Source organism: Mirounga leonina, unplaced genomic scaffold (genome assembly GCF_011800145.1).
Source record: "Mirounga leonina isolate KUSES-001 unplaced genomic scaffold, KU_Mleo_1.0 Mir_114, whole genome shotgun sequence".
NCBI lineage: Eukaryota > Metazoa > Chordata > Mammalia > Carnivora > Phocidae > Mirounga > Mirounga leonina.
Window position 1 is genome coordinate 16,910,293 of NW_023270265.1, and position 21,288 is coordinate 16,931,580.

Sequence of the window (21,288 nt, forward strand, 5' to 3'; positions counted from 1 at the left end):
TGTTTCTCCCTCTGACCCCCCCCCCCCCCCATGCTCTCTCTCTCATTCTCTCTCTCAAATAAATAAATAAAACCTTTAAAAAAAAAAAAAGAAAGTTTCAGGGAAAGCCTCTGACATGACATTTCAACTGAGATCTAAAGGCTTAATAGGCATGAAACAGGTGACTGATTAGGGTAAGAATATTCCAAGCAGAGAGAATAGTACAAAGGAAAATCTGAAATCTGGAAGGAGCGTGGTGAGAATACAGGGAGCACCTGGGAAAAACAAAGGCGGGATATATGGTGGGCAGATATGGTGCTCATTTGTGGCATTGAAGGCACTGGTAAAAAGTGTGAATTCACGCTAAGTTCAGTGGGAAGCCAGTGGACTGGACAGTGGACTGGACTGTGGACTGGACAGGGTGGTATGATCCGATTTACCCACTATCAATGGGATTGCTGTGTAGAAAGTGGTTTGCAGTGGGGCAAAAATGAAGTAGGATGTGCTTCCGGTTTCAAGCTTGGCGCTAGGTTTCCATTTTTGTTTTTTTTAAGATTTTATTTATTTATTTGACAGGGACACAGCGAGAGAGGGAATACATGCAGGGGGAGTGGGAGAGGGAGAAGCAGGCTTCCCATGGAGCAGGGAGCCCGATGCGGGACTCGATCCCTGAGCCACCCAGGTGCCCCTAGGTTTTCATTTTTAATTGATAAAAAATTGAACGTGGTTGTCCAACATTTTATAATGCAGGTAAGATATAAAAATTTAAAAGAATCAACACAGAAGTATTGTGAAATGATATCACTAATAATAGTTTGTGTATCTTTTTATGTACTCCATACATAGGTGTGTATATTACAAATATGTGTTAAAATTTAATGAGATTATACTGTATTTTTCAACTGGCAATTTTATGCAGTATGTCTTAGAGATCTCTGTTATGACATAAATACTCCCTGTAAAAGGACCCCTTTTCTCATTACATCAGCATTTTCTTCTGATATAAATATTCATTCTTTATTTTAAATATTTTTTAAAAACTAGTATCACAAGGTTTCATAACTATTTATAAAACCTACCATTGGGGCGCCTGGGTGGCTTAGTCGGTTAAATGTCTGCCTTCGGCTCAGGTCATGATCTCAGGGTCCTGGGATCAAGCCCCACGTCGGGCTCCCTGCTCAGCCAGGAGCCTGCTTCTCCCTCTCCCTCTGACCCTCCCCTGCTTGTGCTCTCCTTCTCTCTCAAATAAATAAAATCTTTAAAAAAAAAACAACAAAAAACTACCATTAATACAATGTCTCCCCCACTGATTTTCATAGACCTGCCATTTTTGCAGTCATTCCCAAGCATTGTACAGCAAGGATGTTGAGGCAGTGTCCTTCGACCATTTAATAACTTTGGCCCAGCACATGACTTAACGTTCCAAACTGCACTGTTTTTCTTTTTCCTTTTTCTTTTTGCCATTACTTTTAAACTTTGTGAACAAAATAATACATTCACCTAGGTAAAACCAGTTATATCAAAAGTCTTATTACAAAAGCCAGTCTCCCTGTTCTGCTGCTCCTTATGCCACAGGGTAGCTTCTCATAGTCACTTGGTTTTAATCCCTTCAGCTGTTCCTTATTGTATTTGCCTTCATATTTCCAAATAAGACATTTAGGCAGCTACTAATTTTTTTTTAAGATTTTGAGAGAGAGAGAGCACGAGCAGGGGGAGGGGCACGGGGAGAAGCAGACTCCCCGATGAGCACAGAGCCTGACACGAGGGCTCGATCCCAGGGATCCCAAGATTATGACCTGAGCTGAAGTCAAATGCTTAACCAACTGAGCCACCCAGGTGCCCCGCTACTTACTTTTTTTTTTAAGGAACAAATACATTCACATTGGTTTAAGGAAAAAAAAAAGGCATAAAAAGGTACACGGTATTACTTGTCAGTTATACCTAAATGAAGCTGGAAAAAATGTACAATGAAAATTTTGAACATTCTGAGAAAAGGCAGAAAATAAATTATGTGCAAGCAGCAAAGAAAACAAAGTTCCCAAATGTACTAAATGTTTTTAAATTATTAAAGTTATACTACACAAATAAAAAGGTGCACAGTATAAGCCTTTCATCGTGTCCCTAACTCCTCTCTACCAGGTTATGGTCATTTGCTGTCACAAGTCATCTGCAGTGAGTAAATCTTGTGCAAGTATCATTTCACAACTCTGCCTGGAAATCTGAAAAATAAAACCCGCAAGCTGGAATGCTGAGTGCATACATTTATGATTTTGATAGATGTCCTTCTTGGAGGGTGATACGAATTTACACTCACAAGCACTGTGGCTTCAGGCTTTGGGTTTTTGCCAGGGTAACAAGTGGAAAATGGTATCTCAGTCCAGTTTGAGCTTATTATAATATACTACTGTTTTTCAGTTGATCAATATTTTATACTCTGTATTGACTTTTCTACATCATAGAGGAGGATTTAGACCTTTTACATTAATTCCCCCAACATGCGCATCCTCCCAAGATTTTATGTCAGGGTCACATCAGTGATTAATGCTTACATTGCTTTGACCTTGTAACTCTTGTTCCCTGCAGGGTCGAATAGTGTACTATGATTATATTTCCTTTTTTTTTTTTCCTTTCCTAAAGCTAATGCTTGCTTTTTAAAATATATTTTATTTGGAGTGATTTTCGTCCCATACTGTTTTATAGCATTTGGGTTAATTTGGTTAATTATTACTGTTTTATGTAACAACAAATGATTCAGCTTCACTGTTTTATTGACTTCTTTGCTCACTGCTATTTCTTGTATCATGTATCATCTTTTTCACAATCACTTTTTCTACAAAATTGGAAGATATTGCTCAATTATCTTTAGGTATCCAGTATTACTGATTGTTAGTTCAGTGTCAATATAACGCTCATTTATTTGCACACAACCTGCCATTTCTGTCTGGATGCTTTTAGCATTTTCTGGAATTCTTTTTTCCTTGAAATCCAGAGGTTTCCCACACAACTTAAAGCATTCAGTGAGCCGTGAATTGTGAATTCTAAGAAACATTTTTATCTATTACTGCTTTGATCATTTCCCTCCCTTCATTTTGTCTTCATTATATTCGTGGAACTCCTACAATATGGGCTTTTACTTTTATCTTTCCATCTGTCTGTCCTTTTTATTCCACATTCTAAGGAGGACCCCTCAGTCTTCCAACTTAACCATGTGTTAATTTTGCTACTCGACCCCTCAGTCTTCCAACTTAACCATGTGTTAATTTTGCTACTCGACCCATTCTAGACTGCAGACCTTAAGATCAGCCTCCCTGACAGTAGCTGTGACATGACACAAGTTACTTAATTTCTTCATCCTTGGGTTTCCTCATGTGTAGATGTCCTAGGAGTTCCTCTTACATGAGATTGTCCAACTAGTGCCTGAGTGCTTCAAATGGGCATGGTAGGTCTTAGTTCTTAAAATTGTCATCTTTTTCGATCCTTGTATTAATTTAAAAGAATTCTGATTATTTTTCTTAGCAATGTGTTTATATTTTATTATTAGATTATGTTGTTTTTCTAGATGTGATACCCTCTCAGATTTCTCTGGGATTTTAATTAGGTACCATTTAAATTCTGTTTCCTCTGTTTGTTATTTCTTTAGTTTATGCCAATCTTCATTTATGTTCATTTTCTACTTTTTTTTGGTCTGCTTATATTGTTTTTATCGTCTCATATGTTTTTTTCAAAAGTCTTATGTTCACAGTATGATACTGGAGTATACATCCTCAGCTGATGCTTGACCCTCTTTGGTGCGTGCATGCTGTTCTTAATAGAGGAGGCTTCTGCTGATTGGGCTTGAGGTGGCTATAAGAATCCACATGGGGGGTGCTTCTACAACCACCTTTTTGATGTTGCCTTTTCAGTCCAGTAAGTTACCTGGGACATCCCCCGCTTCTCAATCTCCAGCTCTGAGATATCTCCCTTGTCAGAAATCCCACTTCAGGGGTTACCTTGAGCCTTTATCCTGGGCAGATGTGGAGTCACTTGCTTCTTTTTGTACTTTATCAACGCTGTCATTGTGCAGGTTCAGTATTACCTCAACTTCTGCTATTCTCTCCAGCCCAAATAATACCATTAGGAGTCTTTCTTTGGCTTTTTTTTTTTTTTTTTTTTGGAGATTTTATTTACTTATTTGACAGAGAGAGAGAGACACAGCGAGAGAGGGAACACAAGCAGGGGGAGTGGGAGAGGGAGAAGCAGGCCTCCCTCTGAGCAGGGAGCCCGATGCGGGGCTCGATCCCAGGACCCTGGGATCATGACCCGAGCCAAAGGCAGATGCTTAACAACTGAGCCACCCAGGCGCCCCTTCTTTGGCATTTCTTTTGGCCATTTATTTTGTTCTTGAGGCTTATGTGGGGCCACTACCCTTAGCCACCCAGTATTTCAGTTTTTGTAGGGAAGGTGTTTGGGAGAGTGGTGCTGCAAATGGCAACAACTGGTCCAGCCATTAGAAATGCCTAACATGAGGGGCACCTGGCTGGCTCATCTGGAAGAGCATGTGACTCTTGATCTTGGGGTCATGAGTTTGAGCCCCACATTGGGTGTAGAGATTACTTGAATGAATGAATGAATGAATGAATGAATAGGAAAGGAAGGGAGGGAGGGAGAAAGAAAGGCCTAATGTGAATTAATAAACCTGTTTCCAAGATCAACCTCTCTTACTTTATAATTGTTGTTTCTGAGTTTGGAATTTGAATTTCTAGGACTTGTTGAGAAGATCTCTTAGTCTTTTGGAAGCCTTCTGTATGTGATTTGAGCTGTGTGTTTGGGGTTTTTTTCCTAGTATCTCCATCATTTCTTATCCGTCTGCTCTTTATCATCTAGGAGTTCCTGAACATTTTCTGCTCCTCAACATTATCCTCAACATTTCTGTTCCTCAACATTATCCTGCTGATTGCAAACTTTCTATTTTTCCAAGACTATTGTGGACTTCTTTTTTGTCATCTCAGTGTAATATTAAGATATTCGTTCTAATTGTTATGACTGACATACATACTAGTAAGTCTAAAATCTGTACTCCTAGCACAGTTCTCTCTCGGAGTTCTAGACCCATATTACTGAAAAGTTCAAGAATGTTCCATCAGCACCACAAATTAACCAAGTCAAAGTTTGTGTTTATTGGTCCCCTCTTCCCAACTCCAGGCTGTCTTACCATTTACACTTTCATACCTGGTCACTCAAGCAAGGAACATGAGGATCATGCTGGGTGCCTCCTTCCACATTTAGTCAGTCATCACATGATTTAGAATGAATCTCTCCCTTTCTCTTCTTAACCATCCTTATCACTTTGTTTCTGATTTGCTGCAGCAGTTGTTGTTCTACCTAAAGTCTTGGTTATTTCTGAAGGTGTTTATAATCACAAAGTCAGGCATTTCACTCTCCACTGAAGTCATTAAACTTTAAATCCCTGAGGGTTGTAGCCCTAACTCCTTAGTAGTACTCGTCAAACCCTTTGTTTGGGCTCCTGCATTCTTCTCCAGGGCATGTTCTTTACCACTGTCACCTGTTTTATATCCTCCACAAGAAGTTGCATATAGTTTTCCTGAGCTGGTCATATTTTCTCTATATTTTCACTTTTTTTTCTCTCCCTTATATTTGTTCCCAGAATTCTTCCCCAAGATTTGGGTCAAATGCCCCTACTCTGTGCTCCCACGGCTCGTTGTGCATGTATCTATTGTTGCACTTAGAGCGTTACCACGGTTGATTTTTTTTTTTCTTCCAGTAGGCTCTAGCTTGCTTAGCAAAAGAATTTCTATTTTCTTCTTTGTATCCTCAGCACCTATTAGAGTGGGTTACCAATTAAATACAAATTTAAAGTAAAATGAAGTAAAGTGAAATGAAATGTTATTTGTGACAAGGACATGGGATTCATAGCCTCTGCAGGGTAGGGAAAGAACACTTTTACTGGCTATGCTTAAAAGCCAAGACAAGATTTTGTGTATAAGCTGTTTTATACAGCTAAGCTTTCTCTTTCTGGTATTAACCCAAAGGACATGACTATAAGGACAAGACTGAACTTTTTCCTAGTTACTAAATCTTCAGGCATTAGGCAATCCAGTTCTAATATCTTGAAATCTGGGATGCTTGGGTGGCTCAGTTGGCTAAGCGTCTGCCTTCAGCTCAGGTCATGATCCCAGTGTCCTGGGATGGAGTTCTGCATCAGGCTCCCTGCTCAGTAGGGAGCCTTCTTCTCCCTCTGCCTCTGCCCCTCCCCCTACTTGTGCTCTCTCTCTCCCTCTCTGATGAATAAATAAAATCTTTAAAAAAATAAAATTTTGAAATATACTCTTTGTGTGTTCTTATCACTGAATTCTCTTTGTTCCCTAGGAGACTTGAAAGAAAATTCTATGGAGAATCTTCAAGAGAAAGGACTTAGCGATCTATTACATAGGGGCTTTTCTGCTGGCTAATTTTAAAGATATGGCCAGTACAATAACAGAGTCAGGATTATATTGTGAATCTTCCAGGAGACGTGTACAGGAATCCTGAACTAGATTTTTCCCCTTATCAGAAGTAGGGAGAAGCATCTTCTATATTTCCAGAAACGAGCAGTGTGGTAACTCTTCAAAGTGATGATTACAAAAACATGGCAAATGAAGAATATTTGTCTTTGAAAGTCCCAAGCCAAATGGCCACACAGGACTCCTCAGTGACGTTCTGTAAAAATGAGCCCCAGGAGCCTCAGAAAAGCAAAAGTCTATCTGTAACTGAAGAAAGCACTGAGAGAAAAGTCTTACGGGGAGAAAGTCCTCCCATGGACCATTGTTCAGAGAACCTTCAAGTTAAACTTACATCTAACGTAACAGAACTGGTCTCACCATTGGTCAGTGGTGAGGCAAAATGCCAAAATGGCCAATTGAAAGAGTCTTTGGATCTCTTTGACTGTACCTGCAAAGACATTTGTGGTTGGAAATCACGAGTGGTCAGTCGTAGTCATCGGAGAGCTCATACAGAGGAGAAACCCTGTAACCATTACAACCTTGGGAAGAGACGTAACAACAGCTCAGACAGTCATTCATGTGAGAAAATCCACACTGCAGAGGAATTACACAGATGTAGTCAGTGTGGTAAGGACTTCAGTGAGCACTCAGAACTACTACTTCATCAAAGACACCACACAGAAGAAAAGCCCTACAAATGTGAGCAGTGTGGGAAAGGCTTCACAAGGAGCTCCAGTCTCCTCATCCATCGAGCAGTCCACACGGATGAGAAACCCTATAAGTGTGACAAGTGTGGGAAAGGCTTCACTCGGAGTTCAAGTCTGCTCATTCATCACGCAGTCCATACAGGCGAGAAGCCTTACAAATGTGACAGGTGTGGAAAGGGCTTTAGTCAGAGCTCCAAACTGCATATCCACCAGCGAGTGCACACTGGCGAGAAGCCCTATGAGTGTGGGGAGTGCGGTATGAGTTTCAGTCAGCGCTCCAACCTGCACATCCACCAGCGAGTCCACACTGGGGAGAGGCCCTACAAGTGTGGGGAGTGTGGGAAGGGCTTCAGTCAGAGTTCGAACCTTCACATTCACCGCTGCATACACACAGGCGAGAAGCCTTTCCAGTGCTATGAGTGTGGGAAGGGCTTCAGCCAGAGCTCTGATCTCCGCATCCATCTCAGAGTCCACACTGGAGAGAAGCCCTATCACTGCGGCAAGTGTGGGAAGGGATTTAGCCAGAGCTCAAAACTCCTCATCCATCAGAGAGTGCATACTGGAGAGAAGCCCTATGAGTGCAGCAAGTGTGGGAAGGGCTTCAGCCAGAGCTCCAACCTCCACATCCACCAGCGGGTTCATAGGAAAGATCCCATTAAATAAGGTCTTCAGTCATATGCTCATACTGTAAAGACTTAAATATTTTTGACATCATTCTTTTATATTCTCAGGAGAGAGAAAGTAAAAGTTACTCATTATGTTCCCTCACTGAAAACCATTCATTCATTTAAAGTATTTAAGTACCAAGCTCTTTGTTATGCTATACAATAAATTGACTTCTGGTTCCTCATATGGGTACAGTGAAATGTCTGTACTTTGTAGTTCAGCCAGTGTTATTAGAACTACATGTCCTACCCAGCTTTTTTAAGTGCAAGAACTTTATATTTGTGTAAGCAGAACATGTTTCCCTTTGTTCGTGTCCTCTGAGAAATTGAAACTGGTTTCTCTTCAAATCTTGTGCCTTGTGTTTTTCATATTTCCTTCCAGCCCTGATTAGCCTCTTTAAACTATGACTGCACATGTTAGTTTTAGGTCGAGGGAGTGGTTGGAGATATTATGGGCATGAAATCTGTTGTGTTTATTGCAAAATATACAAGTCTGTGGCCACAAAACAAGAAGGTGGAGAAGAGCTACTTGTCTGGTATACCCCATGTGCTATAGGATGTTGAACCCCCCCCCCATTTCTCCCCTCAAGAAAGCTGCTCAGGAACATAAATAGTTATTTTTCCTGGGTACAGCTGGTCTGTTGAAGTTTTTCCGGATTTCACCACTTCAGATGACCCCCTGCTGCCAAACTAAAGCCAAGTAGGGTACATACCATGTTGAAACACAGCAAATGAAGTTGAAATATATTTAAATGTATTTAATTCCTCAATACCTCATTAATTTTTTTTCAGCACTCATGTTCTATACTATATAAAACAAAGAAGTCAGGAGAGAAAGTTTCTAATATTTTTCTCTTTGGGCTTATCTCTTGTTTTAATATGCGGCCAAAAGCCGCTTGTATTCACAGCATCCCCAGCCTAAATCTTTAGGCCTCACTATAGACCTATAACTTCTTTATAAAATTATATTTGGTTGAAAGTACTTTGTATAAAAATAGCTACACAAAAACATTTTAAAACATATTTGGAGAGTATGTTTGGGATGATCAGGCCTAAAATATGCACAGCGTCACATATTCACTTGGGGTGTGAAGGTAGGACACCTCACCAAGTTACACATTCATCCCCTAGAAGTTAACCCAAGAAACTCAAGCAACAGTTGAGAGTAGAAAAGTGATTGCATACATAACTAAATTGGAATTTACTGTTCAACGAGGAGCTCCTGATAGCAGCCCTCATTTTCTGATAGTTAATGATTCCACAAGCATTTCTTAGGAGGCTACCCAGTGTTCGATATTCAAGTTTTCCACCAATAATTAGTATCCATATATGAAAAATGGTGGGGAAAATATGGATGCCTTATTTATTAGCTTGGGAAGGTGGGGTTGTAACTGATATATCCTGACAATGTAACCTGAAGCAGTTACCTGGACATAGATAACAGGGAAATTGTACATTAATTTTGGGGAAACAGCTAATTTCTATTAAGGAATGAAGGAGAGAGATTGAAGACATTTGCCTTTCTTTGAGAGTTCCAGAATATTTGACTCCATCCCTGGGCAAGCATTCCATATGGAATGATTAGGGTGGTGACTGAGCATCTGCCCTTTAGCATTCCATAATATCCTTCAGTTATTTGGATACCCTAAGGCAGTATCACAAATGATGTGACTCTGTTTCACCATCTCTAGAGTAATGAATGCCTCTAATTCCTCCTACCATCATGGATCATACCTGAGTATCTGTTTTGGATTCGACTTTTTCATCACATATGTCTTCTAATTTCCTGATGTATAGGATCTCACTGAGATTTGGAGCCAAATAAGATCACAAGAACCCGCGTGTGATGAAGCTGGGGGAAGGTTTGAAGTTCAGATCTCAGGTGATTATAAAACAGCCTGTTTTTCCAAATTTCCTTTTATGCATAACTTACAATATCAATGTTTTTAACTATATTTAGCTTTTACTGTTTTCTTTTAAGCATTACCTTCCTTAATACAATTGAAATATGATCAGAGTCCTTGTGAAGCATTTTACGGATTATGGGAAGGAAGGTTGTGGAAAAAAGGAACTTGTACATGAAAATACAGGGAGGGGGGGCGCCTGGGTGGCTCAGTCGGTTAAGCGACTGCCTTCGGCTCAGGTCATGATCCCAGGGTCCTGGGATCGAGTCCCACATCGGGCTCCCTGCTCTGCGTGGAGCCTGCTTCTCCCTCTCTCACTCCCCCTGCTTGTGTTCCTTCTCTCGCTGTGTCTCTCTCTGTCAAATAAATAAATAAAATCTTTAAAAAAAAAAAAAAGAAAATGCAGGGGAACAACGGGATATATTACATTTCATCAGATAGTAAGAAACCATTGTGAAAAAGAAAGCACTTTTCTTAATGTACCCAATTTCAGAGATGTGAACATTTTTTTAAAAAGATGTTTTAGGATTATTGAAAAAAAAATTTTCAGAGTTCAAGGGTTGCAGTAGGCTTGATACTTTACAAGTACTTGATTTGAAAAAAGACCTTTGGATATCCTCAGTATTCATCAATTATATCCAACTGATAATCCTGTCCCTAATTTAGCAAAAGATATAGTTTACAGATTATTTGTTGACTACTCGAGACTTTATAAATCTTAAAATTCATATCTATTCAGTGAGTGCTATTTCCTTTCTATATGAATTGTTTAATATCTTAAAATCAAAATACTAATGAATATATTTAATTCTTTTTTTTTTTTAAGATTTTATTTCTAGTAATCTCTATACTCAGTGTGGGGCTCGAACTCAGAACCCTGGAATCAAGAGTTGCACGCTCTACTAACTGAGCCAGCTAGGCACCCCTATTCTTTTAATTCTTCCTACCATCTGCCCTAGCCAGTGTTAGGGGAGAGAAAGAAATATGGAAGCTCCTATGCCTTTCTCTTTGTACATCATTGATAAGAAAGGGTCATAACTGGTCATGGGGTGCAACACTGAACCCTAGATAATGAAAGCACAGTTCAAAGCAAGATGCTCTAAGTAGTTGTGAGAGTAAACTGGCACTGGATTGGTACCTGAGAGCAGGTGAGAACAACAAGTAGGTTCAAGAGGTAGATCTGGAAAAAGCTAATACATAGGAGCATGTGGTAATTGATCAGCAAGGGCTACAGATATCATGTCAGTGTTTGGTCAGCTAAGCAAAATGACTAGCAGAGAAAGGACTAGAAAATGTGCTTTTTGTTAAACATCTCTCTGGACAGCATTAAAATGCTAAAAAAAATTTACATTTTTAAAACCACAGTAATAAAGAGAATAGGAGAAAGACCACAACAAACAAGGAATCTCAACAAAAATTTGAAAGGTGAAGGAGGATGGCTATTGTATCAGAGCAGAAGCAGGTGCCATTTATAGTAGGTAAGGACAAAAAGGAGCCAGTTTGGCTCCAGGCTCAGAAATGCTTAATACTGTAGAAGACAGGAGTGAGACATGAAGGGAAGGCAGTGAAATTAATGGCCTGTTGTATATGGAACATTCACTTAATCCCATACACACATGCCCTCCTCCCCAACCCCTGTGCACTTGCCAACCAGAGATATACCGTTCAGCAAGAGATGGAAGTTTCTTCTCTGCTGAAATTGAATGATTCTGAGAGAGAGACCTCTATTTCTGGCATTTGAGAATCCAACAGTAAAGCAGTTGTCTTCTAGCTCCATTACTCTTAGAGTTTCAAAATGCCTGAAATATAAACTGAAAGTCAGGGGGCACCTGGCTGGCTCAGCTGGTGGAGCATGCAACTCTCCATCTCGGGGTTGTGAGTTCAAGCCCCATGTTGGGCATGGAGCCTACTTTAAAAAAAAAAAAAAACCTAGTAAAATTGAAATAAATACAGGCAAGTTTTCAAGTATAGATATTTCAATAATTAAATGATAATAAAAATAGAAAATCAGTTAAGACTTAAGCATCTGCCTTTGGCTGGGGTCATGATCCCAGGGTCCTGGGATCCAGCCCCATGTCAGGCTCCCTGCTCATAGGGAGCCTGCTTCTCCCTTTCTTCTCCATTCCTGCTCTCTCTCTCAAATAAATAAATAAAATCTTTAATTTAAAAAATGATCTTGGAGTCCCGGGATTGAGTCCCACATCGGGCTCCCTGCTTCTCCCTCTGACCCTCCTCCCTCTCATGCTCTCTGTCTCTCATTCTCTCTCTCTCAAATAAATAAATAAAAAATCTTTAAAAAAAAAAATTTAAAAAGTACATAATACTATCAACTAACTTGATTAAATGACATTTATAGACCACCACCCAACAACAGCATAATATGCATTATTTTCCGGTGTACATATTATGGGCTATAAAACAAGTTTCAAATGATTTAAAAGAATGAAAACAATACAAAGATGTTCTATGACCAGAACAGAATTAAATTAGAAATCACTAACAGGAAGATATCTGAAGAATTCCCAAATATCTGGAAATTAAATCACCTTCCTAAATAAGCCCTGAATTAAAGAGGAGGTAAAAAGAAAAATTTGAAAATATTTTGAGCTAGGACACCTGGGTGGCTCAGTTGGTTAAGCATCTGCCTTCAGCTCAGGTCATGATCCCAGGGTCCTGGGATTGAGCCCCATGTTGGGCTCACTGCTCAGCAGGAAGTCTGCTTCTCCCTCTCTCTCAAATAAATAAATAAAATCTTTAAAAAAAAAAAAAAAGAAAAAATATTTTGAACTAGTCTATGCCCATACCACCCTGAACGTGCCCAATCTCGTCTGAAAAGATTTTGAACTGAATGAATATATTGAAATTGTTGGATCTAGCCAAAGCAGTGTGGAATTTTAACTTTTGCCAATAAATTCAACAACTTAAGTGAAATGTAAAAAGTCCTTGAAAGGCACAAACTACCAAAGCTCACTCAAGAAGAAAAAGGAGGGGCACCTGGGTGGCTCAGTCAGTTAAGCGTCTGCCTTTGGCTCAGGTCATCATCTTGGGGTCCTGGGATCAGGTGGTATTGGGCTTCCTGCTCAGTGGGGAGTCTTCTCCCTCTCTCATCGCCCCCCGCCCCCGCTCATGCTTTCTCTCTCTCAATAAAATCCTTAAAATAAATAGATAAGTAAATAATATTTTTAAAAATTTAAGAAAAAGAAAACGTGAATAGCCCTAATAAGTTGAATTTGTAGCTGACAGCCTTCTCACACAGAAAAAGTACAGGCCCAGATGGCACAAATGAATTCTACCAAACATTTAAGGGAGACATATTAACAATTCTACAAAAACTCTTCTAGGAAGAAATACTTTACAACTCATTTATGAGCCAACATTGCCCACATACCAAAGCCAGAAAAAGACCTCACAAGAAAAGAAAATCATACATCAACATCTCTCATAAACAGATGCAAAAATCTTTTATTTTTTTAATTTTTTTTTCTTTTTGCAAAAATCTTTTAAAAAATAGCAAATAGAAACTGCTATCTATAAAAGATGGTAATACATCATAGTTTATTCTAGAAATGCAAGTTTGCATTAGCATTCAGAATCAATGGATTTAATCATACTAACATAGTAAAAAAGAAAATCTATCTTTTTTAAAATGTAGAAAAAGTATGTGAAAAAAAATCAACACTCATTCATGATTAGAAACTCTCAATTGATAAGGAATTAAAGGGATCATCCTCAATTTACTAAAGGGCATCTATGGAAGAACCTGCATCTGACATACTTAATGGTAAAATAAAAAGCAGTTTCCTCATAAAACTGGGAAGAAGGCAAAGATGTCTACTCCTCTTCTAGCCAACATTGTCCCAGACATAGCCAGTACAACAAGGCAGTGAAAAGAAAAAGGAAGGGACCACCATAAGTCTCAGCAGGCACCGTGTACCAGCCTGCACTGGGTTTGGGGCAACTGAGTTGGGCCTGAGGAGCACACCTTAAGAAATAGAAGAAATAGGGCGCCTGGGTGGCTCAGTTGGTTAAGCGACTGCCTTCGGCTCAGGTCATGATCCCGGAGTCCCTGGATCGAGTCCCGCATCGGGCTCCCTGCTCGGCAGGGAGTCTGCTTCTCCCTCTGACCCTCCTCCCTCTCATGCTCTCTGTCTCTCATTCTCTCTCTCACAAATAAATAAAAAATTTTTTTAAAAAAATTATAAAAAAAAAAAAAAGAAATACTTGTGAAAATCACAGCCCAGGGACACAGGCCCACTGAAAGACTGAGATTTAATCATGAGATTTTAGAATGCTTTCCCTCCACACTTTATCACCACACCAAGAGGACTCCAGCATAACAGCAACAGATTATAGCTAAAAGAGCTACAAGACACAGACTCTCACTGACACAGAGTTCTTAAGGAATCTCAAAGTCAAGAGGGGAGACAAAAATAAGGACACCAGAGGAAAGTGAAGGCTCCAACACCTATGGCTACAACAAACATTGGACAGAGAATAAAGAAACATGAGTACTTCATAATTATGGATCTGTTGCTTTTAAACAAGTTACACACAGGGGACCAGTAGCTAGATACACCGGAAAGACAAACTCTGGAGTCCCACAGGTGCTCCTCAGCTATAAGCACAGAGAGGATGGAGTCTGTGAGGGACAATGAGAATAACAAGAAGCAGAGAGACTGGGACAGGCTCCTGAGGATGATAATGTTTAAGGGCAAAAGGATGAAAGAAAGCACCATGAAATAGAAAATCTAGACAAAGGCACAGGCCACTGGGGTGATGTCAGAGAAACCAACAAGAGACTCTCAGGAGAGAAGAGTCAACAGTGTCCAAGAGACAGAAGGCACTGGTAACAGCCATCATTTTATTATAATTAGGTCATTGTGACCTTTACCATAGGAGATTCAGACAACTGGAAAGGAATAAGCAAGAATGGTCTGAAATGGGAAACAGAATTATGGACATAAAAGCCAAAGAGTATGGGGGCACCTGGATGGCTCAGTCAGAAGAGGATGCGACTCTTGATCCTGGGGTCCTGGGATCTAGCCCGGAATCCGGCTCTCTGCTCTGTGGGGAGCCTGTTTCTCCCTCTCCCTCTGCCTGCCGCTCCCCGTTTGTGCTCTGTCAAATAAATTAAAAAATAAAGCTTTAAAAAAAGAAAGCCAAAGAGTGTAACTCTGAACTATCTGTGACACCAATAAATACAGCCTAATGGGGGAAAAAATCACTTACTGAAATAATCAGTAAAGGAGATATACTCGATTGCTTCCTCCAGATACTCTACATTTTATTCCTGGATCATACAGGATCATCAGAAAATGGTCTAGAGCACTGCTGTCCAATTTGGTGGGCACTAGTCACATGTGACAACTAAGCACTTAAAATGTTGATATGTGACTTAGGAACTAAATTTTAATTGTTCTAAATGAAATACCTACATGTGGCTAGTGGTTACTATACTGGAAAGCATACAGTACCAGACACAATATTTTGATTCTCTGAAAATCTATATTCACTGAGTTCTCCCTTAGCTCTAGAGACCTCTGTTCCCATTGAAGAACCGCTCAATGAAAGAGGCTGAATTTCTTTTAGGGAAGTTGTTGGAAGGCTGCATACTTCATCATCCATACAGAGTGCAAGAAAGAAACTTTTTTTAGACTTTAAAGCTAGGAAGTTTTCATGCCCCATTAACAATCAATATGGTTTCTCTTTATGGAAAATGTAAATCATATAACAGATGTGTGTATTTTTCCATGACTGTCAGAAAGATCAGAAATAAATCTGCAGCTCATCTTTGATAACTCTGTAAGATCACAAAACCTGTACATATCTATATATTACATCATCCTGTTCTTGATCTGCTACTGTATATTTTCCCTGTTGATTTGTAATTCCTGTATTTCTGTTTTAATCTAACTCTTAAAAGTCTCATACAAGGCATTATAAACAAACCGGGAATAAGAAATAAACAATTCACCTGGGATCTGTTCATTTTCTACTGGTTTTGGAAAAGTATGGAGAAGTATAAAGGTAGAGCTGGAGAAGAAGGAAGAATGAATTCAGGAAAAATATGGCCTGCCTTGCAGCTCCTGGATTCACTTTTTTTTTTAAGATTTTTTATTTACTCATTTGAGACAGAGAGATAGAGAGAGAAAGCAAGCAAGAGCAGGGGGAGAGGCAGCGGGAGAGGGAGAAGCAGGCTTCCCGCTGAGCAGGGAGCCTGATGCGGGGCTCCATCCCAGGACCCTGGTATCATGACCTGAGCTGAAGGCAAGGCCCAACCATCTGAGCCACCCAGGCACCCTGGAATCACCTTTCCAAAATACTCCACAGAAGAAGCAGTTTAAACAACATGGCATGTATCAATAACTAGATCACATTGAGCTTAGATATGCAATTTTTGAGTAGGTGAAAATAAACATACACATCCCATTGATTATATTAATATTTTGCCTATGACTTAAGCACACACAAAAAAACTTAAAATACAACCAACATATGCATTCAGGATACTAATATAGAAAGTTTTCTTTAAACTGATGTGGTTAGAAATACCAAGACTGGGGCGCCTGGGTGGCTCAGTTGGTTAAGCGACTGCCTTCGGCTCAGGTCATGATCCTGGAGTCCTGGGATCGAGTCCTGCATCGGGCTCCCGGCTTGGCGGGGAGCCTGCTTCTCCCTCTGACCTTATCCCCTCTCATGCTGTTTCTCTCTCTCTCTCTCTCTCAAATAAATAAATAAATAAAATCTTTAAAAAAAAAAAAAAAAGAAAGAAATACCGAGACTGTATTATCTGTTTTCCTACCAATGTGATACTGGAAACATTGTTGAACAATTCACAGAAACTCTGAAAAAGAGAATCAGCGCTTTAATTTTTTTTTTAATCTGTCCAAATTAGTTGCAATTTCATAACCTTTTGATAAGAAACTTGTTTTTGCTGTGCAAAGGTGACAGCTTGGGAATCGAGAAACCAAGAAACTCTTCTGTCTTGATCAGTACCAAAGGAGTGATCTGTAACATTCATTTACCCTCTCAGGCTCCACATGTTTTCTTTCAAATGAGGCAGAAATAATCTCGTAAACCACTACCATGATGTGATTCCAAGTCCAGAATAAAAAAAGAATAAAAAAATATCTAGATACTAACAACATGATTATACACCATATACAAGTTCAGGATTTCGAAAAAAGATAACAAAAGAAACAGGCCATGTAGGGAGTTAAATAAAACTTCCTCCTTGGTGATCATTTCCTCAGACCAACCGCCCAAAGAGCTGTGACATTTCTGTGCAGCTTGCCTCACTCACCACTTAAGGCAGCACACCTCTCTTGGTGAAACCTGGTCTTGATCTTCCACCGTCACAGAGCTGTGAAAGTTTCAGATGTGACACCTGAAAGCGTGCTCATTTAGGGCGGGAGACCAAAAATGGCTTCTGGCCTTGGAAATCTAGAGTCTGTTTCTTTGGGGGTTTCTTCCACTTCTGTTCAGAGCTCTGGTGAAAGGTCTAAGGAAGGTCTGAGGGGTGTTTTCTTCTAGGTGGGTTTCTGATTTGTGCCGTTCCCTTTTATCTCCCTAGAATTGCTTTGTTCCGAAGGAAATGGAACTGAGGCCTAGAGGACAAAATCATTTAACTGGAATCTTCATACAAGACCCCCAATCTATCAAAAACTAATGATGTAATGTATGGTGATTAACATAATAAAAATTAAAAAAAAAAAAAAGACCCGCAATCTGACTCTCCCGAAGGTTGCTCCCCAGACTCAATGAACCGCTGGGCACACAAGCTGGGAAAGTTGGGAGGGGCCCATATTCTCGATTATGGACTCTGACCCCAGGGCTCCCCAAGAGCCAGCAAGGCACGTGTGCCACTTGGGGGCTGTGAAGGAACCCAACGCTGGTTTCCAGGTAGAGTGGCCTATTAGCAGCAAGAGATTTGAACAACAGATCTGGCCTTTAACCCAACCCCCTCACCTGCTGGCTATGTGAACTCGGGTGAATCATCACCTCTCCAAGACTAGTTCTTCTCTACTAAACAAATGGTTGTAAAAACTGAACGAAATGCCAACTGCTTTATCATTAACCACCACACACTACTAGGCTCACATACGCCTTCGTTCTCAGCGCAGAGAAGCCAGCTGAAGAGCCGGGCCTCCCCCAGGGGGCGCTGCTGGGAACGGACCCGAGCCGCCTTGGCAGGCTCGGCGCACTCGCCCAGGGCCGCAACCCTACGAGGCAGCCGGTGGCGGGGCCTCAGGGTCTGGGCGCTTCCCCGCGGGCGACCCGCCTCTCCCGCCTCGGAGTCGGGAGCCACCCCCGACGCGCACCGGCTCCTCTCAACTGCGCTCTACCCGCCACGCGCCGCCGCGGCCCTCACGGCTGCGTTACTGCGCGGCTCCGTAAGGAGACGCAGACGCACCCCGACCATCTACCCGACGCAGCAGAACTATGGGAGCGCGCCACCGAGCGTACGTGCGCAGCGGGGCCGCGCGCGCAACTTCCCATCAGCCCCGGCGGAGAGTGTGTGCCGCAGGGGCTCCGGGAGACCCGGCGCAGTTCCGGGAGATGGGCGGGGCCCCCCCAACAACAAGGGGCGCGGAAACCAGAGACCCGCCGGCCTTGGCGTGAGCTGCGTCCGAACAGCAGGGGTCTCCCAAGATGGGAAAATAATGACGAATGTTTCATTATCATTCTTCTTACGATGCTAGCCTGCAATTACCCAGTGATACACGAAAATTTCAGGAAAATCAGAAAATGCACACAACCAAAAGAAAGAAACAATGGACACAACTTCACCTCCCGCTCCCTGAGATTTATGTGCTTAACGGTTAGACACACAACCTTCTTGCAGTTTGCAGAAATGCGATTATATGCATAATTTTTATCACTATCCTTGCAGAAAACAATTTCTTGTAAAATACAAAACCAATATTTTTTTCCAATGATAATTAAGTTCCATTCACAATCGCACCAAAAATGGTGCCAAATAGGGGCACCAGGGTGGCTCAGTCAGTTAGGCATCTGCCTTCAGTTCAGGTCATGATCTCGGGTCCTGGGATCTGGCACCGCATAGGGCTTCCTGCCTAGTGGGGAGTCTGCTTCTCCTTCTGCCCTTCCCCCTCTCGTGTTTTCTCTCTCTCAAAGTCTTTTTAAAAATTGTGCAAAATAATTATTCGAGTTAATAAAAGAAGTAAACTTGTAAAAAAAAAAAAAAGGCATTTTGTGTATAACATTTAAAAGGCTTGAAAAGGTAGATAGCCCTATGATTTTCACAAAAGTAAGACTCAATCTTCAACAATATTTCAGAGGCGCCTCGGTAGCTCAGTTGGTTAAGCGTCTGCCTTCTGCTCAGATCATGATCCCAGGATCCTGGGATCCAGTCCCTCATTGGGCTCCTTGGTCAGCAGGGAGCCTGTTTCTCCCTCTGCCTGCTTCTCCCTCTGGCTGCCGCTCCCCCTGCTTGTGCTCTCTCTCTCTCTCCCCTCTCTCTCTGACAAATAAAAATAAATAAAATCATTATAAGCAGTAGAGGGGAAAAGGATGGAAAGGGAGATAAGATTTCTTTTCTTCACTCAAATAAAATGAAAACAGTTAATAAGTTACATACATATATAATATACGAGGAACCACTAAAATAGCCATACAAATAGATACACTCAAAACCCTATATATACATCAAAATGGAATTCTAAAAAATGTTCAAGTAATCCACAGAAAGTGAGGCAATACAAAGAAACAAGAAACAAAAGGAACAAATATAAAACACAAACTAAAATGGCAGATTTAAATCCTAACATATCAATAATTACATTAAATCTAAGTGGTCTAATAATGCGAATTAAAACACAGAGGTTGGCAAGTGGATTTTTAAAATATAACCCAACTATACTGTCTAGAAGAAACTGAATTCAAATATAATCCTATAGGCAGGATGAAAGTAATAGAATAGGAAAAAATATATCGTGCCAACATTAATTTTTTTACATTTTAATGTAAAAAAAGCAAGAGTGGCTATATAAATATCAAATAAGGTACACTTCAGAACACAGAAAAGTACCAACAAAGAGAAGAACATTATATAATAGGGGTTACTCCAAGAAGGCATAGTGGTCCTCAATGCATATATACCAGACAACAGAGCCACATAATATGTGAAGCAAAAACTGACAGAACTGAAGCATTGACAAATCCACCATTATAGCTAGTGACATCAACATACCTCTCTTGATAATTGAAACAATATACAGAAAATCACCAAGAATATAAAAGAACTCAGCAGCACATCAACCAACAAGATCTAATTGATATTTATAGAACCCTTGACCCAACAAAACAAATACACATTCTTTTCAAGTACCTATGGAACGTGTACCATAAAACAAACTTCAGCACATTTAAAAGAACTGAAATCACACATAGTACGTTCTCCAACTGCAATGTAACCAAACTAGAAATCAATAAAAGAAAAAGAAATTTTCCTAACCCTTGTAAACTCAACAATACATTTGTAGGAAAATCTATGGGTCAAGGGGAGTCTCAGAGGAAATTTTTTTTTTATGCTATGTTAATCACCATACATTACATTGTTAGTTTTTGATATAGTGTTCCATGATTCATTGTTTGCATATAACACCCAGTGCTCCATGCAATACATGCTCTCTTTAATACCCATCACCAGGCTAACCCATGCCCCCACCCCCCTCCCCTCTAGAACCCTCAGTTTGTTTCTCAGAGTCCATAGTCTCTCATGGTTCGTCTCCCCCTCCAATTTCCCCCCCTTCATTTTTCCCTTCCTGCTATCTTCTTCTTTTTTTTTTTTAACATATAATGTATTATTTGTTTCAGAGGTACAGGTCTGTGATTCAACAGTCTTACACAATTCACAGCGCTCACCATAGCACATACCCTCCCCAATGTCCATCACCTAGCCACCCCATCCCTCCCACCCCCCCACCACTCCAGCAACCCTCAGTTTGTTTCCTGAGAGTAAGAATTCCTCAGAGGAGATTTTTAAAAATACATTAAACCAAATGAAAGTAAAAATAAAACATATCAAAAATTGTGAGACACCAACTGAAGTAGTGCTAGGAAGGAAATCCGTAACACAAAGTGCCCGACTCAGGGTTGCCACAACTGAGGTCTATACAGGCATTTTCTACTTAATTGTGATATTTGCTTTATTGTGGTGTTCTAGAACTGAACCTGCAGGATATCTGAGGTAGCCTGTTGGGGTAATGACTGCCTAACTCTGTGAATATGCCAAAAATCACTGATTTACACACTTGCATTTTGGGTTATATTAATTATATCTCAATAAATTTGTTATAAAAAATGAGCAGATAAAGTTTCCAAGACAATTGCAGTATAACCAGTAAGTTAAAAAATAATTAAACCAGGGGCACCTGGCTGGCTCAGTCCAAGGAGCATGTGACAATCTCAGGATTGTGAGTTTGAGCCCCATACTGAGGGTAGAGCTTACCAAAAAAAAAAAAAAAAAAAGGAAGAAAGAAAAAAATAATTAAACCAGAAAAAAAAGATAGTAATAATACCAAATGCGTGT

The 21,288-nt window shown here is 40.4% G+C and overlaps 1 protein-coding gene and 1 long non-coding RNA gene across 16 annotated transcripts in view; one reads left to right on the forward strand and one right to left on the reverse strand.

Annotated features, from left to right (window-relative positions):
- ZNF239 (zinc finger protein 239) overlaps positions 1-8,178 on the forward strand; it is an 18,567-nt gene extending 10,389 nt beyond the window's left edge. For 12 of the 15 annotated variants that reach the window (XM_035024311.1, XM_035024353.1, XM_035024325.1 and 9 more), the window contains one exon: positions 6,346-8,178. In XM_035024311.1, coding sequence (XP_034880202.1) covers positions 6,605-7,828 — 1,224 coding nt within the window. In that variant the 5' untranslated portion in view covers positions 6,346-6,604 and the 3' untranslated portion in view covers positions 7,829-8,178. The other 3 variants (XM_035024346.1, XM_035024372.1, XM_035024371.1) reach the window with 2 other exon arrangements.
- A 6,635-nt stretch (positions 8,179-14,813) lies between these two features.
- The window catches only part of LOC118023310, a 36,588-nt gene continuing 30,113 nt past the window's right edge, over positions 14,814-21,288 (reverse strand). Inside the window, exon 4 of the long non-coding RNA XR_004682767.1 lies at positions 14,814-14,852. This is a non-coding gene — a long non-coding RNA (uncharacterized LOC118023310). The remainder of the gene's footprint in view (positions 14,853-21,288) is intronic.